The 27580-nt window shown below is 42.4% G+C and overlaps 1 protein-coding gene across 1 annotated transcript in view; it reads right to left on the bottom strand.

The window, feature by feature from the left end:
• Nucleotides 1–27580, bottom strand: part of COL11A1 (collagen type XI alpha 1 chain) — a 308095-nt gene that overhangs the window by 152299 nt on the left and 128216 nt on the right. The window contains exons 14-20 of the mRNA XM_070748567.1: nucleotides 26826–26882; nucleotides 19737–19790; nucleotides 16606–16659; nucleotides 16405–16458; nucleotides 15643–15696; nucleotides 2467–2520; nucleotides 2325–2369 (exon numbers count right to left, since the gene is read on the bottom strand). Coding sequence (XP_070604668.1) covers nucleotides 2325–2369; nucleotides 2467–2520; nucleotides 15643–15696; nucleotides 16405–16458; nucleotides 16606–16659; nucleotides 19737–19790; nucleotides 26826–26882 — 372 coding nt within the window. The remainder of the gene's footprint in view (nucleotides 1–2324; nucleotides 2370–2466; nucleotides 2521–15642; nucleotides 15697–16404; nucleotides 16459–16605; nucleotides 16660–19736; nucleotides 19791–26825; nucleotides 26883–27580) is intronic.

Below are 27580 nucleotides of genomic sequence, written 5' to 3'. Positions count from 1 at the left end.
GACCTTGATTTACAATAACAACTGAGTCCAAAATTTGTTAACTGAGACATTGGTTAAGTGAGTTTTGCCCCATTTTAGCCACAGTTGTTAAGGGAACCACTGCAGTTGATAAGTAAGTAACATAGTTGTTAAGTGAATCTGTGTTTCTCATTGCTTTTTGTTGTCCGTCACAGAGGTTGATCACATGATCTTTTATTATTATTATTATTATTATTATTATTATTATTATTATTATTATTTATTAGATTTGTATGCTGCCCCTCTCTGTAGACTCGGGACCTTGGGACACAGCAATGATCATAAGTATGAACCAGTTGCCAAGCATCTGAATTTTGATCACCTGATCATGAGGATGCTACAAAATTTGTAAGTGTGAAAAATTGTGATAAGTCACTTTTTTCAATGCTGTTGTAAACTTTGAACAGTCATTAAATGAACTGTTGTAAATTGAATACATGTGCTTTTTTGTACAATATTGAGCTTAAAATGGCCTTTAAAAATGAGCAGAAAGTAATTTTAGCCTAGCAAAAATATATCTAACAAAATCAAAAGGACTTTTGTTAGTTTTCTGAATACAAAACTGACCCCTAATAATAATAAAAACTTTTTCAACCTAGCTACCTTAGTCAGAATATATATTGAAAAATCAAACTAGCCTCTCTAATCCAAGAAATTCAGTCTATATTGTCATTACTTATTCTCAGTCCTTAAACAGGATTATATAAATGAATGGGTTCCAAATAAAGGCTTCTTTAACAGAAATCTTCCAGTTATTTATTTTGGAACGACAGTAACATATTCCTCTTCTAGATTCACATATTTATAACTATGGAAGCCCATTTTTAAAAAGTGATTAAAGACACTGGACTAGAAATCAGGAGACTGAATTCTTGTCCTGCCTCAGTGACTTTGAGCCAGGCCCTCTCTCTCTCAGTTTAGGAAGGAGGCAAGGGCAAACCACTTCCAAAGGAAACTGCATGGATTTGTCCATATAGTCATCAGGAATCAAGACTGACTCAAAGGTATAAATATACATTTACAATTATATATAGTAATGTACTTTCAGAGCTACAAAAAAGTATATAGTTTAAACTGAAAATTAAGGGATGCCATTTTGAGAGCAATTTGAAAAGCCACTAATTGCTGATCTTTTTTCCCCTCAAATCAAGGTCATCTCAACTTTGAAGTTCAGAACTATTTTCCTTTTCCCAACAAAAAGACATGGATGGTGGAAATTCCCTTTACTAATCTATTTTGAGGGTTCTGGGATCAATAGAAAGTTGCCATACAATTAATTCACTTTTATCCAGAATTTTTTAAAAAAATCCCCATATGGATAGTATATACCAGTGATGGTGAACCTATGGCACGGGTGCCACAGGTGGCATGCAGAACCATATCTGCTGGAACATGAGCCACTGCCCTAGCTCAGCTCCAACGTGCACGTGTGTGCCGGCCAGCTGATTTTTGGCTCGCACAGAGGTTCTGGGAGGGCATTTTTGGCTTCCAGAGAGCCTCCGGTGGGATGGGGAGGGCATTTTTACCCTCCCCCAGCTCCAGGGAAGTCTTTGGAGCTTGGGGAGGGTGAGAAACACGAGCCTACTGGACCCACCAGAAGTTGGAAAACAGTCCATTTCTGGCCTCCAGAGGGCCTCCGGGAGGATGGGGGGATATTTTTCCCATCCCCAGGCATTGAATTATGGGTGTGGGCACTCATGCATGCGCGATAGCACACATACATATGATTTCGGCACCCCAGGAAAAAAAGGTTTGCCATCACTGACATATACCTTCCTGCAAAAGTATATACATAAGAACTTTAGATCCAAGAGGGAAAATAACTTCTATTCTTTGTTGCATACATGTATTAATCCAAAAACTAAAAATTAATCCCGACTCTGCCATGTATGTGGTGGTGTAGTTTTCTCCTATGACAGCCAATAAATTCTAAAAGATCAATGTGAATTCTGCTTTTATTCATATAAGATGGATCCACAAATTGTTGCAGTGATAAAATTCTCTAAGCGGGACTCGTGGTGAAACTCACTAAAATTAAATAAGGAAATGGATGAAAAAAATGGCCATGGGTATTCATAAATAAAAAACACAGATTTATCAATAAGAAAAGGAAATAGCATTAGCTTACTTCAACATGAAATAAGGAACTAAAAACTGTTTATGAGCAAAACAATTGAATTTGTCCCCTAATTAAATTTGATTCCAAAATGATGCCCTGGGCAGACTATAATATACATTTTTCAGAGACAAATAGATTCACAACAAAAGCAATCATGATTACTAAACAAAAATGAAGCTTTGCTTACAGATTCACCTGGAAGGCCTCTTGGTCCAACTTCACCATCTTCTCCCTTAATTCAAGAAAGACAACAAAGAAAGGAGTTAAGCATGAAAGAAACACTTCCTTTAAACTTTTATTTTGCAGGTAAAAAAAAAAGAATGACATACTCTCATTCCATCTTCCCCAGGAGCACCAGGAGGCCCTAGCGGTCCACGATCTCCCTGAAGAAAAAAAACATGATAAAATCACATTTTGGGGAAGAGATAAAAATGTATGTTGATGCACATGCTTGAGCTTTATGCTGGCATGTCAGGACACGGCTCCACTAAAAAGGCACAGATCTCTACATTTTATATCACATTGCAAATGCTTCTATTGAAGGCTGGATTCAAACTATTGGCCATAATCCAACACAAGAGTAAAATACGTTTAAACCCATTGAAATGAAAAGACTGAAACACAGCTAATCCTGCGCTAGGTAATGAAAAATATTTATTCATTCTCTTACAGACAAAACACAATTACCCCCGGATGCTGAGTAACGACGCTGAGACATGTTGTGGATTAAATATGGGTCATTTATTGAATTAACATAAATTTAAATAAATTTAAATACGTCAATTTAAATATTTAAATTCAGAACGAACTAAGGACCTGCAGAGGCCAAAACTAACGGGGCGGAAATTCCTACCAGAAAATTCCTTGGCAACATTGGGCAAAAACTCCTGCTGAACCAGGTGAAGGTAACCACCTTCACCTGGATCCAAGCCACGCCCCTTCACGTGTGGGAGGAGTTCACCCTCCAATCCCCGTGGGAAATTGGATCCGGTGATTCCCATGGACATCCTCTCTCCAATCCCCGACGTTGCTCCAACCTCTAGTTCCTGGAGAGAGGCGGTCCATCACCCTTTGAAGGATGCCCAAAGGAGCATGCGCTGTCGCTTCTAAAGGACCGTTGTACCTACCTGAACGGTCTTCTCGCTGCACTGGAAGGAGAGTCCAACATGGGTAGTTAACCAATCTTATTGGTAGAGACTGAGTTAATTATTTACATATTAATTGGGTACCGCCCCCTTGTATCCCCCATGAGCTCAGTTTTAAAAACGAAGACAATGTAAGAGGATAACCAATTTTTATTGTCAACTGTCCAACGAAACAATGTCTCCCCAACTCCGGCGTCCCTGAACTTAAACAGTGCCGGGTGGGTTTGGACTCTCCTTCCAGTGCAGCGAGAAGACCGTTCAGGTAGGTACAATGGTCCTTCTCCACTGCAGCTGGAAGGAGAGTCCAACATGGGATATGCCAAAGATTAAGGCCCATGGGAGGGAGAAGGTCTTGTCAGGGACGTCGTGGAGGCACAAACTCGTTGCAAAACACGCCTTCCAAACGCTGCGTCCGCTGAAGCAAACGAATCCAACTTATAATGTTTAACAAAGGTGGAAGGAGCCACCCAGGTTGCGGCCTTGCAGATATCCTCTATGGATGCTTGCGTGGCCCAGGCAGCTGATGTGGCCGCGCTACGTGTTGAATGACCCGTCAGTCCTGATGGTGGGGTCTGGTCCCTAGCCTTGTAAGCTTCCATGATACAATCCTTGAGCCATCGGCTAATGGATTTAGAAGACAGGCCTAGACCCATCCTATGTGGCGAGAATGATATGAACAACTGTTCAGATTTCCTGAACGTTTCCGTACGTCTGATGTAGATTTTCAGAGCTCGTCCGACGTCAATTTTGTGCCATCGCAATTCAGATGGATGATTTCCATGAGTACAAAAGTCAGGTAATATCAATTCTTGTTTCCTATGAAATGCAGAGTTCACCTTTGGTATAAAGGTGGGGTCCAATCTTAGCACAACTCTGTCTGGATAAAAAATACAGAGGTCCGACCTGACTGATAATGCCGCTATTTCTGACACTCTGCGTGCCGACGTGATTGCGACCAGGAAGGCCGTTTTAATAGATAGTAATCGTAGGGAAATGGACCTCAAAGGTTCAAACGGTGGTTTAGTCAATGCTTTGAGTACCAGTGTAAGGTCCCATGACGGAAACCTCCGGACTGGCGGGCTGTGTTTGTTTGTAGCTCCTCGTAGAAAATCCCTCACCCATGGGTGGAAGGCCAAGGAGCGTGCCTCTGGAACTTGTATCATAGTGGCAAGGGCTGCCACCTGCCTTTTTAGGGTGTTAGGGGCTAACCCCCGGTCGGTCTATCCCCTTCTGCAGAAATTCCAACACCGGAATTACCGATGTCTCCTTTGGATTCAGATGACGTTGTTCACAAAACTTACAGAACGCTTGCCAGGTTGCCTGGTAAATTCTTGATGTCGACGGACGTCGTGCTGCCTGTATTGTATCAATGACCTTCTCTGGTAGCATTTGTTGCCTCAGCCTGCTCCTCTCAAGTGCCACACGGTTAGATGTAGCCACTGGGGATCCGGGTGTTGCAGGTTCCCTTGACTGAGGGCGATGATCCGGTCCGGAATCCTCCACGGTGGTGACACCGATAGTGCCACCAGGTCGGAGAACCATGGACGTCGAGGCCAGTGAGGCGCCACCAATAGCACCTCCGCTCTGTCTGCTAGGATCTTCTCCACCACCCTGGAAATGAGACTGGTGGGAGGAAAGGCATACATCAGACCGGGTGGCCAAGGAGAGAGAAGGGCGTTGGTCCCTTCCGCCCTTGGATCCGGAAAACGTGTGTAAAACCTGGGCAGTTGAGCATTCTGCTGACTGGCAAACAGATCCACTGAGGGAGTGCCGAATCTTTGAGTCATCCGCTGAAAGATGGCAGGGTCCAAGCTCCATTCCGATGGATCTAGAATGGTCCTGCTCAGCCAGTCCGCCTGAGTATTGCTGACGCCGGCAATATGCTCGGCCGTCAAGGATGCTAAGTGGATCTCGGCCCAATCGAAGAGGTGGTTGGCTTCCTCCATGAGGCGCTGTGACCTCGTGCCCCCCTGATGATTGAGATGGGCCCTGGTTGCAACATTGTCTGTCAGGACCCGCACGTGTCTGTCCTGCACTAGCGGGGTAAACGCTTGGAGGGCCAAAAACACCACCCTCAATTCGAGGAAATTGATGTTGACTGGCTCCAAGTCCTTGTCTGACCAGAGGCCCTGGGCCATGTGATGTCCAATGTGTGCGCCCCATCCTAAAAGGCTGGCGTCTGTCGTGAGGGTTACTGGACTTTGGAGCCGAAAGGGAGAGCCCTTGCTTAAGGCTAGCGATGTCCACCATCGCAAGGACTCTCTGACTGCTCGCGGAACACGAACCTTTGTGTTGCAGTGGCTCCTCCTGGTTCTCTGAGCTGGGAGCAAGAACCACTGTAGATCCCGGATGTGATGTCTTGCCCAGGGAACGATGCCGATGGCTGACACCAAAGTTCCCAGGATTTTGGATAACAACGCCAGGGGAACTCTCCTGTGGTGCTGAATGCTGGAGATCAGTTGCCGTATGGTGCGTTGTCTTTCTGGAGAAAGAGATACCGTGTTTGATAAGGTATCTATGACTGCTCCGAGATGAAGCAATCTGGTGGTGGGAGACAGGTGACTTTTCTCCATATTGATCGTGAAACCGTGAGACTCCAGTGTTTGTATTGTCCTGGCCAAGTCGTTCCTGGCTCCCGATGGTGACCTGGACAAAACGATTATGTCATCCAGGTAAGCCATCAGCCAGACTGATCTCTGTCGCAGATCTGCCGTCAAAATGTCTAACAGTTTGGTGAAGGTTCGAGGGGCCGAGGAGAGGCCGAACGGCATGGCCCTGTACTGAAAATGCTCCCCCTCGGTGCAGAAGAGGAGGAACCGTCGATGACTGGGATGTATGGGCACGTGGAGGTACACCTCCTTGAGGTCTATTGATGTTAATAGATCGTGGGAGCGTATGGAAGCTATAATTGTCTGCAAGGAGTGCATTCGAAACCTCCTGTATTTTATGAAAACATTCAGTTGTTTCAAGTTTAATATGAGCCGGCAGCCTCCTGAGGCCTTGGGTACTATAAAGATCACTGAATAGAACCCCTTGCCCTCTTCCTGCCGGGGTACCGGCTCGATAGCGTGAATGTCCAATAAATGCTTTATCTCCTCTCGGAGTTGTAGTCTCTTTTGTGAGTCCCGTATTACGGGGCAATGAAGGAAACGGGATGGTGGAGACTGGATAAACTCCAGTCGAAGTCCTTGTGAAACGGTGGCCAAGGCCCATTTGTCGGATGATGTGTGTTGCCAGGAGAGACTGTAATGTTGAAGTTTCCCTCCTATCAGCATTCCGGCTGAGTCACTTGGAGCGACGAAAGCCTCTCTGGTTACCTCCTCGAAAAGGCCGTCTCGATTGTTGGTAACCTCGGGGCCTGTCATGGAAAGATCCCCGGTCGGAACGAAAGGCCGGTTGGTTGTATTGGCTGTACTGACCCTGAGCAAAAGGTCGTTGGGCCTGACCCGTACCTGTATTGGCTTCCCAGCGGGGGTTCTGGCGCCTTGTGTATGGGGCGGACCTGCGGTCCTGTCTCCCATTCGCCCTGGGGAGCACTTTCTTTTTGTCCCTGTCCTCAATGAGGACCTTCTCCAAACTCTCCCCGAAGAGCATGGATCCCTGGAATGGGCTTGAGGCCAGCCGCCACTTGGATTTTAAGTCTGCTGGCCAATTTCTCAGCCAGAGAAGGCGTCGTGACGACATAGTGGTTGCCATGCTCCTTGCCGAGAACTTCGCCGCATGGAGGGTGGCATCTGCCGAGAATTCCGCTGCCGCTCGCAGCTTGCTCAGGTCTTGCCGGAGACGTCCGTCCTCTGGCCCGAGCCTGGCCTGCATTTCCTGCAACCACATAATGGATGCCCTATTGATGAACGATGCCGCGGCAGCTGCTCTGAACCCCCAGCCCGACACCTGGTGCGCCTTCCTCAGCAATATCTCCGCCTTCCTATCTTCTGGCCTCAGGCTGTCGCCAGTCTCTGAGGGCACCAGCGCACTGGAAACCAGAGTCACTACTGGCTGGTCAATTGGCGGGAACTCTAGGAGTTTTTCGACCTCCTCGTCAAAGGTGTAAAACTTCCGTTCAATGTTCGAAGGCCCTTGCGCGGCCGCTGGGTGCTGCCAAGGGCGCTTAACTCCCTCTACAAATATGTGGGAGGCTGGGAAGTGTTCAGTCTCGGGCTGAGCTTCTTTAAGGAGTGCCTCAGAAGTCTTTGTCGTGTCAGTAGGGTCAGTTGCCTTAGGGGCGGCTGCGAGGTTCATCACCTGCTTGGCTTTACAAAGCAAGGTCCTGAATAGTGCCGGTTTAAACAGTCCTACCGTTGGTGGCGGATCTGGCACTGTCTCGTCCTCTGACCAATCATATTCTCTGTCACTCTCCTCAAACTGTGGTTCCTCCATTAGCGACCCCACGCCAGAAGGGGGCGGTACTGTCCAAGGATTTCTTTCTGGAGCCTGTTGTGGGGGCCTAGCGCTTTGTTGCGCCCCCGTAGCAATGCCCTGTGAGTAAACGTTGGCGATGATTTCCTGAAGGTCAGGTGTCATCTGTTGCCAAGAGCCAGAGGGACCTCTTAAGCCTGCTGCCGTGGGTGTAAACGTAGCCGAAGGCCCCTGTAGGCTTCTGACCGAGTGTCCTGCAGACCCTGGTCTGTTCCAAGAAGTGCCAGGGGATGGCATGGCCTGAGGTATAGGTACAAATTGTCTATCAGGCGACCAGTCCCCTGTTAGCATGACCCCAGTGGTCCCCAGGGGAGATTGGGAGGTCAGTTGTTCAGGGGTCATCTGCTGCCGCTGTGTAAGGGGCAGTCCGGAAGGAGAGGGCTGCAGGGCCGCTTCCAGTTTCTTTTCAAGGGCCTTAATGCGCTTCTCCGCTTCCTTCAATGAGGAACTGGAAGATTGGGAGGCTTTAGTCTTATCTTTTGCCTTCCCTTTGCCCTTATCCTTGGCAGCTGGGGAACTGCTTTTGTCAGTCCCTGCCTTCTCTTCCATTTTACTCACAGTTAGTAGTTCAGAACAGTAATTTTTGGCTCCACGCCCTTGCAACTCACAGGAAAAATGGCGCCTCGGCACTTTAGCCTCTTGCGCATGCGCACTGGGGTCTTATAGCCCACTCTCGCGCCCTTGCCGCCAGAATTGCCGTTTCCCGCGCCGAAATGGCCAAGATGGCGGCGCCCGTGCTTTTCGCGGTCTTTTCGGGCTCGCCGCTCCGCGCCCTGCCACCAATGGCGGTCCCCGCCAGGGTGGTCGCCCTGGCTCTCGCCTCTGCTGTCCCGAACAGCCTGGTGGCCTCAGCGGTCGCGCTGTTGCAGCGGCGGCGGCGGCGACGTTATCGGCGGCTTGCTCTCCCCCGGCGGCGGCTTCGGCGGCGGCTCATTTCCCAGCCGCCGAACAGCTGATCGCTCTTTCGGCTCGCCTCGCCTATCTCGGAGAGCGATTCCAAGCCTCCCAGTGGGGGGGGGCGGACCCCCCCACCTTCGGCCTGCAGCCTTAGTGTGGCCTCGGAGGCCAGGGACCCCAGGCTGGATGCTCCTCTGCGGGGTGTTCCCTCGGAGGGAATACAAAACCCCTGAGGAGAGTCGTTGGGGGTGCTGCCCGCGGAGGGCAGGGACCCCTTGTGGTCTGTTCCACTGCTGCCAGCTGTGCCTGAAAGACAAAGCAGAACATTAAACAGGTTACAACATTTTTTACGCATTTTGTAAACATTTATTAATATTTTTAAACAATTTATTAGCTTTAATTAGCTTAAGCTCAAACTCAGTAAGTCTCTACTCTTAGACTGAGTTTTTAAAACTGAGCTCATGGGGGATACAAGGAGGCGGTACCTAATTAATATGTAAATAATTAACTCAGTCTCTACCAATAAGATTGGTTAACTACCCATGTTGGACTCTCCTTCCAGCTGCAGTGGAGAATGCCCATTTCCGCCCCTAACCTGCCCAACCCCAATGACCAAAGGGAGGCCTATACTGACATCTAAGTGCGCCGCACCCCCTAACCAATCCAATCCGTGCCGTCAGTGTGGAATAGGCGAAAAAACAGCCGCCTCTAAAGGGGAGGCCGCAAAAAATTCCTATTCGGCCCCGAGGCGACCTCCTCAGGACACACTGTTGATAGCGGAGGGTGGGCGGGTGTTCGCTTTCGTTAAGCCGAGGGCAAGGGGGAGGTGCTGCCTGAATCGCCCTTAAATAGGGCGACTCAGGACCTCCCCCGTCCAGCAGGCAGCGCGCTACCCTGGCGCGCTGCCAAATCCGAACTTCCGGGTTCCTGAGGAACCCGGGGGGAGGTCCTGCCTGAATCGCCCCTAAATAGGGCGATTCATGACCTCCCCCATCCAACAGGCAGCGCGCTACCCTGGCGCGCTGCCAAAAGCCGAACTTCCGGGTTCCAGAGGAACCCAGAAGTCCGGAGCTCGAAAGAGCTGCTGCCAGCGTCTCCCAGCCCCGGAGGTAATTTCAGCCGGCGGTTTTAATCCGTCGGCTGTGTATTTCTAAGAATGCTGCATAGCTTTCCATGTATTTGCCAACCCTACTTACTGGGTGTTTAGAAATAAGAACAAAGTTTCTATGGAGCCAAACATTTCTTAAGAAAATCAGAGTAATTATATACCTATATGTTCAGCACTTAATGACAACAACTGTACATATGTAATATTTTTTCAAAAGAATATGCAAATCATGGATTAAGGCATCAAACCAAATCACAATATACTTCTAGTTCCCTCATTTGCCTCTGTTTTCTGGTACACCTATTATACACTGTTGGAGAACATTTGTGTTCATGTTTTCTTAACCACAGTTTGCTATATTATCCAGCTGTAGAAACTTAATCACTTCCACAGAAAGTTAAGTATTGAATTAACCAGGGAAGCAATGTTTTTTGAAAACTTCCTCAAGGCAGTGGTGAAGGAGAAGAAAAGGAAAGAGCCATAAACCCAAGTTCACTGTGATTCATCCTCAATATCTCAACTATGCTTTTGTCTGATATTTAAACCCAGTTATTAATTTCTAATTGAATGTTAAAATATTAAGCAAAGTTCCTTCTAGAAGATGACAGTTTTGTTCCCTAGGTAGCAAAAGCATGTATCTGAATCAAAAGCTTTTGGATCTTTGAGGTTTAGAATAAACCCCTCTCTGTATGTATGTATGTATGTATGTATGTATGTATGTATGTATGTATGTATATACGTATGTACCTATGTGTGTGTTCTATACACACACTGCATACAAGCACAATACATAATCTAAGTGCATTTCAAACTTACAATTCATACCTAACCTCTTATAAAAGCTTGATTATTTGAAATTTCAGATTGAAAGGCTGGTTTTCCCTAATTTTCTGTTTTTGAAATATATTGTAACTTGTGTATACAAGAAGATTTTAATATTGATGTGGCTGTTTCCAGATGCAGAAAAAAAAAGCTGTCAGGAAATTAGTATCAAAGGTGACATTAAATATGCAAGGAACATATTGATATAACAGCCAGTCATTTACCTAGCCCTGGCAAATATATTATCAATAACAGGATCATAAGAGATGTGAAAGAAGTTAACAAACAATGTGTGAGAATAGTCACAATCTCACTTTACTTCTTATTTGTAGCGAATTTTGAATAATTGGATCTTTAGGCAGTCAGAACTAGTAGAAAAAAAATATGTGCTTCCTGGACTAATATACAAATTAAAATTATGTTTTGGCTCAGAAACTTTTAAAAACAACATAGTTTTTGATCTATACACGTAGATAAAAATGTCAATGCTTATTATGTGCAAACATTTAAGCATATTTAAGTTTTCCTACAGTTTTTTTTAAAAAAATTATATATTCAATTTTTATATGCAATCAGTGTTCACAGATTGTGGTTGAACAAAAATAGACTGATTGAGAATTCTTTTTTATATATATTTTGTATGCAGAATTATAATCACATTTTTCACTTAAGCTTCTCAAATGAGATAGCTCTATACATTGAGTTCAAGAGATCTTTCACTTTGTGAGCTAGATGTATAGGTTTAACTGACTAAGAAGCCTGACTTCAAGTGATGAGAATAAAAGATGTATATAGGCTGTGGAATATATATATCTTACTTTTCAATTTCTTAGCTCCCTCGGATAGAAGGAGACAAGGTACATCAAGGAAAGATAGGATTTGTGTGGTTAGTCTGGCTAGAAATTCAGGATGTTGTAATCTGAAGGGTCGGAAAAGCTTGCCACCATTCATCGCATTGATGGCGAACCTTTTTTGGATCAAGTGTCAAAAGGGGAGGCATGCGCACAGACCTCACTAAAGCCTGGGACAGTGAAAAAACAGGAAAATGGGCAAACTGGAAGTTCGGAAAAATGGACTTCCAGGTTGCCCGTTGTGCTGTTTTTTTGCACTCTGGAGGGTCCAGGGAAGCTTCCTGAAACCCCAGAGTGTGAAAAACATCACAACGGGCAAAACAGAAGTCCGTTTTTGGTTTGTCCATTGGGCTGTTTTTTTGCATTCTGGGGCTTCAGGGAAGTTTTCCTGAATTGTCCAGAGGGCAAAATGACTAGGTGGGTGTGGCCAATTTAACAGTCCATTAAACAATGCACACAAATTAAACTTTAATTTGTTTTGCTCCTCACAGTGTTTCATTTGCTTTTGGTTGTATGTTGATCTTTTAGTTGACTTTTCTTTTTACTAGATAATTTTTTCAGTTGTTTAGGAGTCTAGTGGTCCACTTCAGGAAACTCAGATTTGCAGGAATTCTTCTCAACCCCAAAGACCTTATAATCAACAAGTCTCCCTCTGTGTCTCTCTCTCTATGTCTGTTATCGCTCTCTTTCTCTCCCTCTCTCTCTCTCTATCTCTCTATCTCTCTATCTATATCTATCTATCTATCTTTCTTTCTTTCTTTATCTGTCTCTTTATCTTTCTCCCTCTGTCTATCTTTGTATCTCCCTCTCTCTTTTTTCTCTCTGTTTATCAGCTAGAGATGGGGGAGGTGAAAAACGGGCTCGGTTTTCACCTTTACCACCTCCAGAACAAAAGCAAGCCAAAAGCAGGCTAAAGCAGCCCAGTTTTTGGTTTAAAATGGGCTAAAATGTCCCAATTTTTGGCCTTCCAAGGTGCCCTGCTTTTTACCTCCCCCACCTCCAGAAGCATTCCGAAGGCCAAAAATGGGCTAAAACAAGCCTTTTTTTGGCCTCTGGGGTATCTGTGTTCCCCATTTTTCATCTCCCCCGCCTCCAGAATGTCTCTGCAGGCCAAAATTGTTTGCCTTGCTTACAGTTCCAGCCCATGGGGCTCATGAAGGTAAGTCCTGCACTCAGCCAAAGGTTGGGAACTGGTAAGTGGGCAAGGAGATGTGGGTGGACAGCCTCATGGTCCTGCATGGGCTGGATTAATGGCTTCAGTGAATTGTATGTGGCACATAGGCCTCTAGTTTGAGGACCCTTATTATAATGGGTCAACCTGACTGAAACTATGCTAATCCCATTGATAATAGACATCAAGAATTTAGATTGAATTGAATTGAATACTTTATTGACCAAATCTGATTAGATACCCAAGGAATTTGTCTCTGGTACAGAAACATTTAGTGGACATTCAAAACATTAGAGAAAATAATTATACCAATAGAGAGGGGAAGTAAAGAATTAAACATGTTTTTGAATTAAAAAGTCCTCCCATGTATAAAGCTTCATAAATGATAATAGACTGATAGACAGATAGTATGTGAATACAGTAGTAAATATACTATTGCAATTCAAAGATGTTTATCTTTTATTCCCAAATTGCCACAAGAAACAAGCTGCACCAAAGGCAATGTTAAACACCTATAAAATGTGTGGGGCAGAAGAATGGAAGGTTATCAATTACTTTCTATAGATTTTTTTTCCTAAGTGGATCAATAAGTAGATTTAGGAGATATCGGCCTGTGGTTTTTAAAATGTCCGTATCAGTTTAAAAATTGTGCATATTTTAATCCAGTAAATTCATACCTTCCCAGGTAAGGTTTCTGTATTCAGAATTCACTTAAGTCTGTGTTTCATGAGGATATTTTTGTCCTGGTTCTAACATTTATAAAGCTCAAGTTGAAAAATAACCATAACGTAAGTATAAGTGGATGTGACAGTGCAAATAGCCATCTATAAATAGAAACGATATAAAGAAAAGTACCCATAATTTTAAGCAAATGGGCACGTAAAGGTCACACAATTGCTAGCTCAGCCAAAGTGGCTTAGACAAAGACGGAGATGGAACTGTGGTAATATTTGTCAGCCATGGAAAAGATTCCTGGAGTGACGTATTTAAGTAGCACAATAGTGATTAATGTACAGTGCCCTCTGCTGACCATTTATTTCATTGATTTAATTTTCAAAAGTCTGCACAGCTCCTTATTCAAAATGTTTATCAACCTTATGTATTCTATACATTAAATACTGATACAAAAAGCTAGGGTAATCAATAAAAAGATACAGTACATGAAATATAAACAGTTAATAAAAACATCCTCGATGATATAGGGCAGTGATGGTGAACGTTTTTTTAATTGGGTGCTGAAAGAGCGTGCGGGCACACTATCATGCATGCATGAGTGCCCACGCCCATAATTCAATGCCTAGGAAGGGTGAAAACAGATTCCCCCCTCTGGAGGCCCTCTGGAGGCTGGAAACAGCATGTTTCCCAACTTCTGGTGGGCCCAGTAGGCTTGTGTTTCACCCACTCCAGGCTCCAAAATTTTCCCTGGAGCTGGGGGAGGCAAAAATGCCCTCCCTCATCCCCCAGGCTCTCTGGAAGCCAAAAACATCCTCCCAGAGCCTCTGTGTGAGCCAAAAATCAACTGGCCAGCACCCACATGCACGTTGGAGTTGAGTTAGGGCAACAGTTTGCGTGCCAGCAGATGTGGCTCTGCATGCCACCTATGGCACCCATGCCATAGGTTCACCATCACTGATATAGGGGTTATATTATCCAAACTATCATTATATAAATTTTTTTCAGGGTAAAAATAGTTATTGAGGGTAGCAGTACTTGTTTGTCCCATACAAACTTCAACGATGAAAAATGGATATTCCTTTTTTCAAAGCAGTTGTGTGCTAGCCTCTAAAACTTTGCTTCCTCAAATGCATTTTGTCTTTGCATCATTGTATCCTATACAGCGGTGGGTTTCACTTACCTTCGCACTGGTTTGTATCGTAACGTTGCACGTGAATTCCCGCTTCTGTGCATGCTCACTAGCTCGATAGAGCCCAAAACACAGCTGAGAAGCTGGTCAGCTGTGCTTCGGGCAAAGAAATAAAGCTCAGGATTAACTTGCTCAGGCAGGTGGGAGGGATTTTTTCAAAGTAGAAGAAGAGGAAAAGCCATCTGAAGACGGAATAATTTGCTGAAAATTTTAAAAGAAGGATGGTGGCACCCACAGGCACCAACCAATCCAGATCCATGACATCATTGTCACATCATCAGCGGGCCGCTAACAGTTCAGGCAATCATGTCCAAATGGGGAAGAACCAACTCCATATCCTATATTGTACAAATGAAGCCTCCTTTACATCAATCTTATGGACACAACATAGTCAGAGCTGGGAAAATTTATATTAGGGAATCTTTTTAGGTGATTTCTTTTTACTGCTTCCGCATATTCCACAACATGAGTGAAATGAGTTGGCTTTCTCTCATGTCATGAAGAAGCTAAATACTACAAACCAGTGGCTCCCAATTTTTTTGGCTCAAGGAACTGGTTCCGTGGAGACAGGTTTTTCCGTGGACCAGAGGAGGTGTTGTTTCCTGTGCTGACTGAGAGGGGAGGGACATTTCCTGCTGAACACAGGGGTGGGGTCATAATTGGTCCATCCTTGTCTATAATGATAATCCATAAAAGAAGAAACAATATAAGTCAGGGTTTTTCAAGCTGTATTCCACAAAAGCTGAGGGATCTGCAATAACTTGATAAAATTTCATGAGAGATTGCAGAGAAAACCAAGTTGTCTTCAATGCAACCTTTTTTCTATCACTGGAGTTTTGCCCTATTATCAGGAATCCTGGGATCTTTTTCTCCCTCTAATAACTAACTAACAAATTATTTAAAAGCTTGAAAACATCTGATCTGAGCTACCATTTTAATCCACAGCAATATTACTGACTTCAGTGAAGAGATATTTCAATCTTGCTAATGAAAGTCTGCAGACATATTCAAAGTCTACATCCCATACATATTAATTTATTATCTGTTTGATTTCCATCCCATAAATTTCCTTGACCGCAATGGGAGTTATGTCTGAATAAACATAAGTAGGACATATAAACATATTGAAATCATATGGCTCTGGAAAACACCACAATTGTTTTGGACAATTCCAGATGTAGTTTTAATGTACCCACATTTTTAGATAAAGAATTGTGCATATTTTTCTTACCCTGTGTCCTTTTTCACCTGGTAGTCCAGGAAGCCCATCAAAACCTCTGTCACCCTAATAGGAATAACAGCAACAACAACAACAGTGTGAGCAATTCATTCTTGTATTTTATAATAGTCTTGATAAATGGGTCAATCTGATAAATGAATTCTACTATACATCTGTTTTATTGATTGATACCTTTGCACTAAAACTGAATGTTGCTTGGAATTGCAACAAATAATCATCCTAAGGATGTTATTTCTAAAACCTAATTGGAAAGAGAAAGAATATTTTCCTGGTTTTGGATAACATTTTCAAATTCTGGAAAGGTACACCTCACATCAAAATACCCCTAAATAATCTTCTCCCTTTTGGTTTGAAGGCTTGGGGGAGCCAAGAAATATCTATTTTCATTTCCAGACATTCATTCAGAAGGAAGGAAAGTACATCATGAAGTGGCTTTATTTCTGTTACACTGCAAAGAACAAATTACATCATACAATAGCCTTACTCTACCCAAGGTTTTCCCTAAAGGTAAACTGGTTTCCTCTATTTGTTAAGGCCCACTAGCCATGGAGATGCACCAGTGCACCACTGTACACAAAAATGGGCAACAAGTGTGTTACTGGAGCTAAGAACTTCTATTTCATACATAAATCTTTGCTCTGCGAACTCAGTCAGATTCAATCATGTAATAGTATAAAATGAGACATCTGGTTCCTAACAAGATATCTGGACATTACAACAGCCTTCATATAATCAAAATACATAATTACCAACCTTAGAGCCTGTCTCTCCTGGTATTCCTCTTGCTCCATCTGCGCCAGGACGACCCTATAGGGGGAAAAATAATGTCTCTGTTGCTAGGTGAGGCACATACTGCACATCACAAAATTAAAGGAAAAAAACCTATCCCATCCTATAATTCTAGAACTATCTCTTTTTTTATCAATAGGACCATTTTAAAGCATCAAAACTTACTCTTTTACCAGCTTTTCCAGACAGACCAGGTGGACCTTGAACGCCTCGAGGACCCTGAAAGTATATGCATATGTAAGGGCACATCTGTATACAAACACACACACATACATACACATACTATTTCTGCTACACTGCTCAAGGACATCATGAGGAGATTCTCCTTCATTATAAACCACCTCAAACTAAGTCTTTAAATTATGTCAACCAGGAAACCAGTAAAAATGATTCCAGATCAATTTCAAACCAAATGAAGAGTAGTCTGTGGAGTTCTTGGTCCTCACTGATCTTGGTTGTTTGCTTGCAGGTTTTTCACTGTCCAACTAGGTAGGTAAGATCAACATCTCTGAAAGCACCAAGGATCCCATTGTTCAACTCTGAGCTATATCTATTTTTTTCTATTGGAAGACTAACCAGTTTGCAAAATTCTTCCAATATTTTTATCCACTTGAAAGGGATTAAAAAAGAAAGACTTTTCCATAGCCTTGAACATCTATAAAATACGGTTATTATTGTACAAAATAAGTGCTTGCTAAGAAGGGGAAAAAACCCAGACTCTATTAAACAATGGATTAAGAAATCTATCCTGTATGCATTGGTTAGATCCTATACTGTGTCTCTCCAGATCTGTGTCGCTGCAGGCATAAATCTCTCGTTCTCTCTTCTGTGAGGGAAACCCAGATTTTAAATCGAAATCTTTGCTAAATTGTTGACACTTAATATATTTTTAAAATATTTCATTCATTATATATTATATATATATATATATATTATATTAGTTTGAAGGAGTGGACAAGTCTTTCAGCTTCATTTTCTATCACTTTTGCTTTTTAAAAAAGGACATTAATTCTCGAACATTTTTTTTCAAATACCAGTAAGTGGTTTTTTAAAAAAAAATAATTCTCTTATATCCATACCATAAATTGCTGTTTTTCAATCTTGGCAAGTTTAGTATTTTTGAACATCAACTCCTAGAATTTCCTAGTCAGCATGAGAAGTGCAAACATCTTAAAGTTGTTCAGTTTGTTAAGTTTGAGAAACACTGCTATAAATATTCTATGAATTGATGTATTATGTTTCTATAACCCTTCCTATGTGACCAGATCTCAAAGTTTTTTACAATGTACAGTAATACCTCGTCTTACGAACCTAATTGGTTTCGGAAGTAGGTTCGTAAGGCGAAACATTCATAAGATGAAACATTGTTTCCCATAGGAAACAATGTAAAAGCGATTAATCCATGCAAAAAAAATATATCCCAAAATGGTGCTCCGCTGGGCGCCGCCGCCCAGCTGTCACCTTTTAAAACAGCCGGGGGGCTTCTCGGCATTCTCCCGAACCCGAACCCGAACTTTTCGGGTTCGGGTTTGGGAGGCCGCCGAGAAGCGCCGGCGCCCGGCTGTCACCTTCTGAAACAGCCGGGGGGCTTCTCGGCGTTTCCCCGAATGCCGAACCCAGAAGTTCGGGTTCAGGTTAGGGTTCCGGAGGCCGCCGAAAAGTGCCCAGCTGTTTCAGAAGGTTACAGCCGGGCGGCGACGCTCAGTGGAGCGCCGTTTTTGCGATCAGCGGTGGCATTTTCGGCCGATCTGGAGGCTAGAAAGGAGGTGGGGAATCCCAATAGGGAATTCCATGGGCGGAGCTTTGACATCATGGAATTCCCTATTGGGATTCCCCACCTCCTTTCTAGCCTCCAGGTTGGCCAAAAATGCCGCCACCGATTGCAAAAACGGCGCTCTGCCGAGCGGCGGCACCCGACTGTAACCTTCTGAAACAGCCGGGCGCTTCTCGGTGGCCTCCGGAACCCGAACCTGAACTTCCGGGTTCGGCGTTTGGGAGAATGCCAAGAAGCCCCCCGGCTGTTTCAGAAGGTGACAGCCGGGTGGTGGCGCTTCTCGGCGGCCTCCCGAACCCGAAAAGTTTGGGTTTGGGTTTGGGTTCGGGAGAATGCCAAGAAGCCCCCCGGCTGTTTTAAAAGGTGACAGCCAGGCGGCGGCACCCAGCGGAGTGCCATTTTGCGATCTGCAGTGGGTTCATAAGCTGAAAAAAGTTCGTAAGAAGAGGCAAAAATTTTCCGAACCCCGGGTTCGTATCACGAGCAGTTTTGTATCACGAGGGGTTCGTATCATGAGGTACCACTGTACTTATCTAGTAGGAATAAGCAACCTATTTAACATTTTTTCATCCCAAAAATATATTGATCTTCTAAACAAGCAGAAAATCTGCAAAAATATTATTAGATCCATAAAGCAGGAATCAGGGCACAATATCACAGGCAGCACAAAATACTTGGATCCTATTTGTATTTTTATGGGGAAAAGATGAAAAATATACTAGTAGAAAGTACAAACTAAGATAGTATTCAGTAGCAAGGAACATTTGTGTGGAGGAGCAAAGTGGTAGAGAACAGAAATCATTAATTCTCTGGAAACATAAGTCCCATAAACAGGAAATATAATTGTTACAAATAATGTATACCCAGTAAACCAAACACAACAAAACAACAACAAAAAGCATTGTTGGTCTGTTGTGGGGAGACATTAAAATATATTTATCCAACTAAACTAATGTACAATGGTTTGGGGGGGGGGTGTGGGGGGGGAATTAAGAATGAAAAAAAATACCAAAACAATTAACTTGGATGTTTGAAGTCATAAGATTTCAAAGTAAGATCCCGCATGGAGTTGCTGGATGCAATGATATTAATGATATCAGATTACACCTGGATTTAAAGACAAATTGCTTTATGAAACAATTCTCTGAGTTACTGGGACCACTCCTGTAGCTCTCTGGGACTAAAATTGAGGGATCCCATTAAAAACCTACCATAGTAGAACCACTGGTTACGAACGCTTCTGACCATGACCAAATCAGATTCCGATAAAAAAATTCACAAATTTTTTGAATCCTGTCATGAACACATACTTGGGTGGCAATCAAACATAACCATGGCTGCTTTCCCCTTATGTGCCATTTTTGTAAGCACCAAACAACAGCCACCTCGTGTGGCCACTGCATTAATTTTAGTTAGGTCACAACCAAATCGGGTTGCGACCAAAGTTATGGAACAAATTATGATTGTGACCAGAGGTTCTACTACATTTGCATTTGTTTCTTTATTGCTGATAGACTCTTACCTGAGGTCCTGGATCTCCACCGTCACCTTTGATACCAGATGAGCCAGGACTTCCCTACACCAAAGGAAAGATACCCAAGACCATATTGTTTTAGTTCAATCTGACTCACATTCTGACACAGAAAAATGAATACTTTTGCACTGCTGATTATGATTGTGATGGACATGTTCACATCAAACTGATTCATAATTTAATTTATTGCATTCCACCCATCATCTTAAACCTAAAATTTACTGTCCAAGAATAAATACCTTTAAAGATGCTGGTCAACCCCCTTCTAGTTTCAATAATAAATTGAGGGGTATTTCTACTTGGATTTTGTCACCAATGTGTGTTTACACCCATTCAATCTCGGACTGATAGGTAGTTATTGTCAACCTCCATTTTCAATTTGCAGTGCTGGAGCTGTCAGACCGTTGTTCACTGTCTTGGCAACTTTCAGTCTTGAAAAACTATGGTATTGTGCTCTGAAAAGAGTTCCTAGAACAGCACCCTGTGTGGCTAAAAAGGCCAATCTGAGAATGGCAATCCCTTTCACACTAAGCATAGATCCATTCTGTCCCATGCCTGGCCCCCGGATTTCGCTGGTTCCGGGACTGCCACTTTGCCTCAACCTGGCAAACAAGTGTCTTCTCGAAATGGAAAGGGCCATGCTGTGTCTTTAGCCTCCAAACTGAATGATCAGAGGTCAAGTTTTCCCAGTTGTTAATGTCCATTCCCAATGCCTGTAAATCCCTCTTACATATATCCTTATATCATAGCTGTGGTTGTCACGCTGAATATTGCCAGCCCCAGAGACATTCAGTAATTAAAGAGTTAACTTTGTGTGCCTTACTAAGATCCTCCTATTATGATGTAATATCCTGCCAAAACTAACATCACTTCCTTCTTCTTCATCCTAAATCTCCTTTCTCTTTTTACCTCTATCATGTGAAGACATATTTGTTGTGTTGTCCCTCGAGACATGTTTTATTTTTCTACTTTTATAATAAAATAAATATTGTTTTGAACAAATGACTAAAGGCTTCATCTATCGCCTCCGCGGGGTTAATGTTCTAATGGACTTTAATCACTTACAAACCGTGACAGTGGTCTCCCTCTGTGGCACTTTCTCTGCACTAATTCACCATAGAGGAGATCTTTCGAATCCGCCCATCATCCATTCTCACAACATGCCCAAGCCACCGAAGACGTCGCTGTTAGTTATAGGCATGTTTTTAAGATTTCTCCACCACATCAGTGACATGAACATAATACAAGCTGATTGTTGAATTCTCAGGAGAGCTCCCAAGATTTAGAGAGTGACAGTGGTGGCTTCACGGAAAAACTTTAGTTTCACTCCTCTAGACTTCAAGCTAGATACCTAAGAAATCCCAACAGTTCTTTCTTTCATGCTACCTCGTTGCCACCCTTTTTAAGTAAAAAGAGAAACTAACGAGAAAGGGAGTGGATAGCATGCTACAAGTCCCTGTCATCCATGTCAAAACAATCCCTTCAACCCTATTGGTGAAAATATGTGCAGCATTTCGTGATAGGATTAATGCATAAGAAAAAAAAAATCCATATTCAAAGACAGGTCCATTGGGAAACTCTCTATTCTGTTTGTTCTTCCCTTTAAAGGCTTAGTGAGATTTTCCTCACTCTTGTCTGTCTGTCTGTCTGCCTCCCAGACTCCCTATTTATCTATCACAGGGAACTCTAGGAAGTAGGCAAACATTAAAATGATAAGCAAGGAGTTTTGGGTTGAAATGCAAGCCCCCAAATTTAATAAAAAGGGAGCCAATTCATCCTAAAAAGAAATAAGGGCAGGGATAGGTGAACAAGAAATGTAAGGGTAGATGGTAAGAGTGAAGTCACCTTCGTGGATATTTAGAAATGTTAAGTATTATGCCTTGGATCTCCAGAAACAGTATTCATTCTAAGTTAGAAAACTATAATTTTTTTAAAAAAAGAAACTACTCTTGGAATCATTATAAAGGTGTTGTTTTTGCTGGGGGGGAGGGGGGAGATGTTAAAACGAGTAGTAGAACAGAGCAAATTAGATTTAAAAATACTGTAGTTGGATTTCTCTAGCCTAAGTGGAAAATAGTTAAGGTAGCTATTTTAATGCAATCCCCAATTCACATTAAGCCCTGATTTAGAATTTAAGTTAAGCTTCTAGCCTACTTATTTCAAAGTAATTTTCACTGAAATCAGCAGCACTGATTAAACATTGCATTTGGAGTTTTTTATTGTATTATTGAACTCTGCAGAATGTGTAGCTTGCTAATTCATAAGTGTGGTCCTATTCCCTATTTGCTCCCGTATATCATCACCCGGAAGTGAGAACTTTTCCAATACAATAATACAGTATCTCTTGCCTGCAAACTGGCTGCAACCTCATTCCAAAAGGAAATATATACTCTATTGAAAACAGGAGTTAAACAATGGCAGCAGCAGTGAAATAACTACACAGGATCCTTTTTAGTGGCGGACGGGAGTGGTTGTCCAGCTGAAAGACACCTTTAGACCAGAGATGGGTTGCTCTTGGTTAGGACAGGTTCTATAGAACCGGTAGCAGGAATTTCCTCCCACTTGCCGAACTAGAAGTGATCAGTTCGACATGCCCCAGAACCAGCTCTAATGGCTATGGCACTTTGTTTGCTGTTTTTTGCTTCTATGCATGAGAAAAGCTTGGAGCACCTCCCTTATAAAACCAGGTTGCAACACCTTGGTCTCTTCAGCCTTGAAAGACAGTGTTTAAGGGGTAACTTGATCAAAGTGTATAAAATCATGCAAGGGTTAGAAAAGGTGGATAGAGAAAAAATATTTTCTCTATCACAAATACTAGGACGAGGGGGCACTCCCTAAAGCTCATAGGTAAGAAAGTGAGGACAAATATGGGGAAATATTCCTTCACCCAGAGGGTCTTTGGTTTATGGAATTCACTTCTAGAAGAGGTCATGAAGCTGTCAGCCTTGATAGCTTCAAGGCAGGATTAGACAGATTCATGGATGCCAAGTATATCAGTAGTTATTGAAACCGATGTCCATTTGGTTGGTTGAGGCAGGCAGGATTCCCTTGAGTACCATTTGTTGGGGGTCAAGGGAAAGGGAGGGTTTTGTCTTCTCTTTATGCTCAAGATCCCATGTACAATTGGTGGGCCACTGTGTGACACAGAATGCTGGACTCGATGGGCTTTGGCCTGGTTTCAGCATGGCTCTTCTTAGGTTCTTATGTTTTTAGAACTGTGCATGCGCGAACGCCCATGTGGGGTAGGAGGAAGCGAACCAGCGGCGAGTTAAGTTAGAACCCACCCCTGCTTCAGACATCAGTTACTTGTGGTGATCTTCTCTATCAGCAGCAATCTACAAAATTATTCTGATAACCTGGCAAGGAGGCACTGAATGGCAGCAGAAAGATCAATTTTATTCTCTTTTGTCCTACAAATCAGAGAGGCTAGATCGGGCTAATTCTAAAGTTATCTGGGCCAAAGGATATGAATTAAAACTATGCAGCTAGGGAATAGCTAGCCACAATTTTTCATTTTATTCTTCCTACCCTACCCTAGGGAAGGGTAGTACTTTTTTTTTTTTTTTTGCAGAATTTATAGTTGGGAGCATAATAAGTGGTCTTTGTATAAAGATCCCTTTGCATTCACTTCAACTCATCCCTTCTTATCTGTGGCTCTCCCATTCCTCTTCTATGTTTTATCTATGGCAGATGGTTTGACAGGCCTTCCCTACTTACATTTCAGTTATTCATTTATTGCCTTTAAAATATTCTGCTAGTGGACGGCAGGCTCTAAATTAGCAAATAATGCTATACTTTCCGTATTAGATACGCTGATCATATATTAAATAAAAGGCTAGAGGAACCCAATCCTACATCACCATATCCCAGAAGTTTTTTGTTGGGGATTTTAAAATTAACAAGCTAGATATGGGGATTTCTAAAATAACTTATCTTTTGGGACATTGCTTTGCTCGTAAACAGAATATTACAAGTGCTAACTATGAAGGCCTTGCAGGCATTAATTGTTGACATACCTTTTCCTGCCACTACTCCTGCTACTTCTTTTTGGAAGAATAGTTTTCATTTTATTACCGACATATTTTTTGCATGAGAAAATGCAAGAGACTGTCAAGCAAGACATTTTTCAGAAGAAGGTATCTTAACTATGGCGGATCATAACTCTCCACCCATTATTTTACAAACTAACCCATTTTATAAATCCCCTTCACTACAGGAAGAAAAGAATGGAAGATATCCTTTCTGAGGTCCTGATTGGCAGACAAAACAGTTGTTGTCTATGGTAAAATATGGAGCTTGGGACTAAAGACTGTGAGAAAGATTCATTCAGATTCACACATGTGTCAAACTCATGGCGTCACATTGCCAGCATGTGATGTTTTATGACATTTTTTCCATTCGCAGAGCTGGGGTGGGTGACACATCAGCCTGTAGGCTACCAGTTTGACACCCCTGTTAAGATCACTACTTCACTTAATCAATCAACAAGGTAAATATTTTCCATCACCACTGCTGTCAAAAATATCAGTACTTTTACAAAGCTTTCTGTCATTCACAAGTTTGCAATTGTAGCTTTAAAATATATGCTAATTTTTGCAGTGAGAGAATTATAAAAATATTTGGAAGTGGGCTTATTTTCATGGACAACCCTCCCCACCCCAAAAAAAAAATGGTTGTGAATTATTTTTTTTTATCAAGAAAACTGCAGCACATGTTCAAATGTAATTCCCACCACAGACTTGTCAGATTACTCATATTGCTTTGAGGCAGCTCTAGCACTGTTTGATGTTACAACAAAACTATTTTTGTTGTTGTTAAATAGAAAGAATATAACTCTCTTGTGTCCTCAACTATACATAGCGATGCCCCTACCCAATTGATTAAGGTTGCCGTTGTACTTATCATTCCACCAGCAGAGCTGACAAAAACAGTTTGTGTTTGCAATATTTTCAGCAAGAGCACATCCCTGAAGCCTGATCAGGGATGGGCATCAAACATTTTAGCAAAGGGTTCTCTGCCTGGTTGCTGGGTGGTTGTGGCCGTGGTGGGCATGGCCTAATCGGCCTCCTATACCACAGCAAGGGAGGGTTTTTTGCCCTCTTGGGTCCCCAGAGGCTTTCCTTGAGCTTCCAGGAGGGCTAAAATGGCCTCCCCAGGCTCCAGGGGCCCTATAGGGGTGAGAAACAAGTCCATTTCAGGCATTCTCGAGCTTCCAGTAGGCCCGTTTTTCACATTCCCTCAGCCTCCGCACACGCCCCGCTGTATCCTACCTGCATCCAAAACAGGCCATGTAGGAACTCCGGGAAGAGAGGGGAGAGGGCAGAGCCAGCCAGGAATGTGATTTGAGGGTTCTCAGAACTGCATAGAATCTTAGGTGCCGTTTCTTCTGAATCCCTGCGAACCCCCAGCAGCCCACCGCAAAGCCCAATGTCTTTTGGCTATGTCGGACATCAGTCACCTAATCACCAATTAACCCAGTCTTTGGAATTATGGCAACTGGGACAATCAGAATATGTAAAGCATTCTGGTCTAAAGAAACAGCTGCCATTTTTCTTCCAATGAGCTGTCACGGGAGCCCCTGTGATGACTTTGTTGGCTAACCTGCTTTTGCAAATCAGGGAAACAGCACACTACATTAGGAACTAAATATATTCTTTCATTCTGAATGGCATACTTCCTCTTGACCTTTATGTCTAAGTGTTTTTCTAGCTCTGTGTAATTACTGAGGTTTCTCAGGAGACTACTAGGTTTATGCAAAGTCTGTAATCTTGGTTGTAATAAGTATCATTTTATATTGTTGTAAATACACTTGGATAGCTTGGAAAGTGATAGTAACTGCTTAACTGCAGCATTTAAATGAATCACTTTGATTATCTCTGTCAGCAGAGTATCCTTTTGGTAAAAGAGGAAACCATCATTAGAAGAAAATTGCCCAGGTAATTTAACAACTGCAGAGCTAGTGTTCTGCTTTTGTCATTTAAACATTTAAAATGCTGGCAAATGTCAAATCTCTATCCGGTGAGTCTATAATATAGAGGTCTGCAATTTTGCTCTGCTTGTTTTCCAAACTAGACAACCGGGACATTTTGTTTTAAACAAAATGTCATTTTAAACTTCAGGCTGAAACCAGAATCTCCGGTATTCTCCTCATTAAATCCTGTATTTAAACAAACTGAAATAATTAGGGGGAACCTCCTATTTCGTAATAGGAGATAAAAGTTCTAAATCATTTTTTCCCAATGCAAATAAGACAAAATTGGAGGACATTAACCCTTTAAAAATTGCAGAAATGGTACAAATTCCAAGGGGACAAATAAGCCTATTGAGAAATATGTTAACCATCAAATGAAAATATATATATTTTATCAAAGAGAGTCTATGTATGCTGGATTCCAGTATAGGACCAAATGGAAACACCCTGCTCTTACAGCTGAATCTCATTTTAGCCTTGATTATGGGACCACACCCTTTATTGCAACCTGGGGATGGAGGTTAATGTAGGAATATGCAGAAATGTCCAGTTTTGTGTCTTTTAGTATTTGGCAACTTCTTAGTAACTGTTGCCTTAGGCAGACATTTTGTTCTGTTTAATATAAGGCTGAGCAGCTCAGAGACTGTATAAATGTCTGTCGCATAATTTCAAAATCCCCATAAGTTATTCTCCCCAAATTTATTTGGCAAAATGCTAAATAACAGAAGAGTGATTTCCAAACCAATTTCAGTGGAGAGTAAATATAAAGGACATATAAACCATCAGAACAGCCAATAATAATTTTTAAAAGCAAGACACAAACCAACCCATGCATGATTGAAAAGCCTAGCTCCATTTACTCATGTAATGTTGTTGCACGATTATATCCTCCTCTGCAGTCAATTGCTGCCTAATTTTGTTTTAGAGTGTGCCTTCTTGGTTCTAAAAGCTGGCCTGTCCCCAAACTTAATGCTAGGGACAGTTCCTAGACAGACAGACTATTAATAATAATAAATCACTCTTATTAAAATCCCAGCCAATTATAATTACAACTAAGGTAAGATCATTTATGAATCACAACTCTGGATAACAATTGTTTTACATACCACAGGACCAGGTCTTCCAGTAAGTCCCATTGGACCAGAGGGGCCTCTCATTGCAATCTGTAATGCAAACAAAAAATTAAATAATTAACTTACTAAACTACTCATAACCACCAACAAGTAGGACAGACACCATTTATAATTAACTATGTAATTATCTAAATATTGTTTAGCCTTGTTACATTTAATGTGGAAAGATCACAATGCTTCATGACTCTATCATGATACTGATAGAACCCCAAAAGTTAATTTTAGTAGTTCTCAGGTTTTACAAAAATAGGAAGTAAAGTCCCTTATGCAAAACTGAGTAAGATAAACAAACCTATTATCTAATCCCTCTTCCCAAAAAGTCAGGGAAAAGGGTGAGTTTTCTTCATTGAACCTTCACAGAATCTGTTAAACCTGTCTAGATTGATCATATGGCCATAGAAAAAAAGTATTTAAAAATTGTTCCTGAAAAAGACACACACACACACACACACACATCAAAAAAGCAAGCAAGCAAGGGCAGAACATTTTTAGTAAATAGTGCTCAATGCATAAATGTTCTTGTTTTAGTTACCTGTAGAGAGTAATGAAGATGACTTGATTGAGGTATGCAAGTGCTATTATCTAGGCTAAAGGGGCTAAAGCAGTTTTTGAGTCCAGAATGTTCAGGTAACACATGGAAGTGATTCATTCAGACACCATCCTAATTCACTGAACTATAAGAATGGGAATCAGCAAGATTTGAGTTATGACCATAATGGAGTCTGCTC

The sequence above is a fragment of the Erythrolamprus reginae genome, chromosome 3 (genome assembly GCF_031021105.1).
Source record: "Erythrolamprus reginae isolate rEryReg1 chromosome 3, rEryReg1.hap1, whole genome shotgun sequence".
Lineage (NCBI taxonomy): Eukaryota > Metazoa > Chordata > Lepidosauria > Squamata > Dipsadidae > Erythrolamprus > Erythrolamprus reginae.
This window is presented reverse-complemented; position numbering and strand designations above follow the sequence as displayed.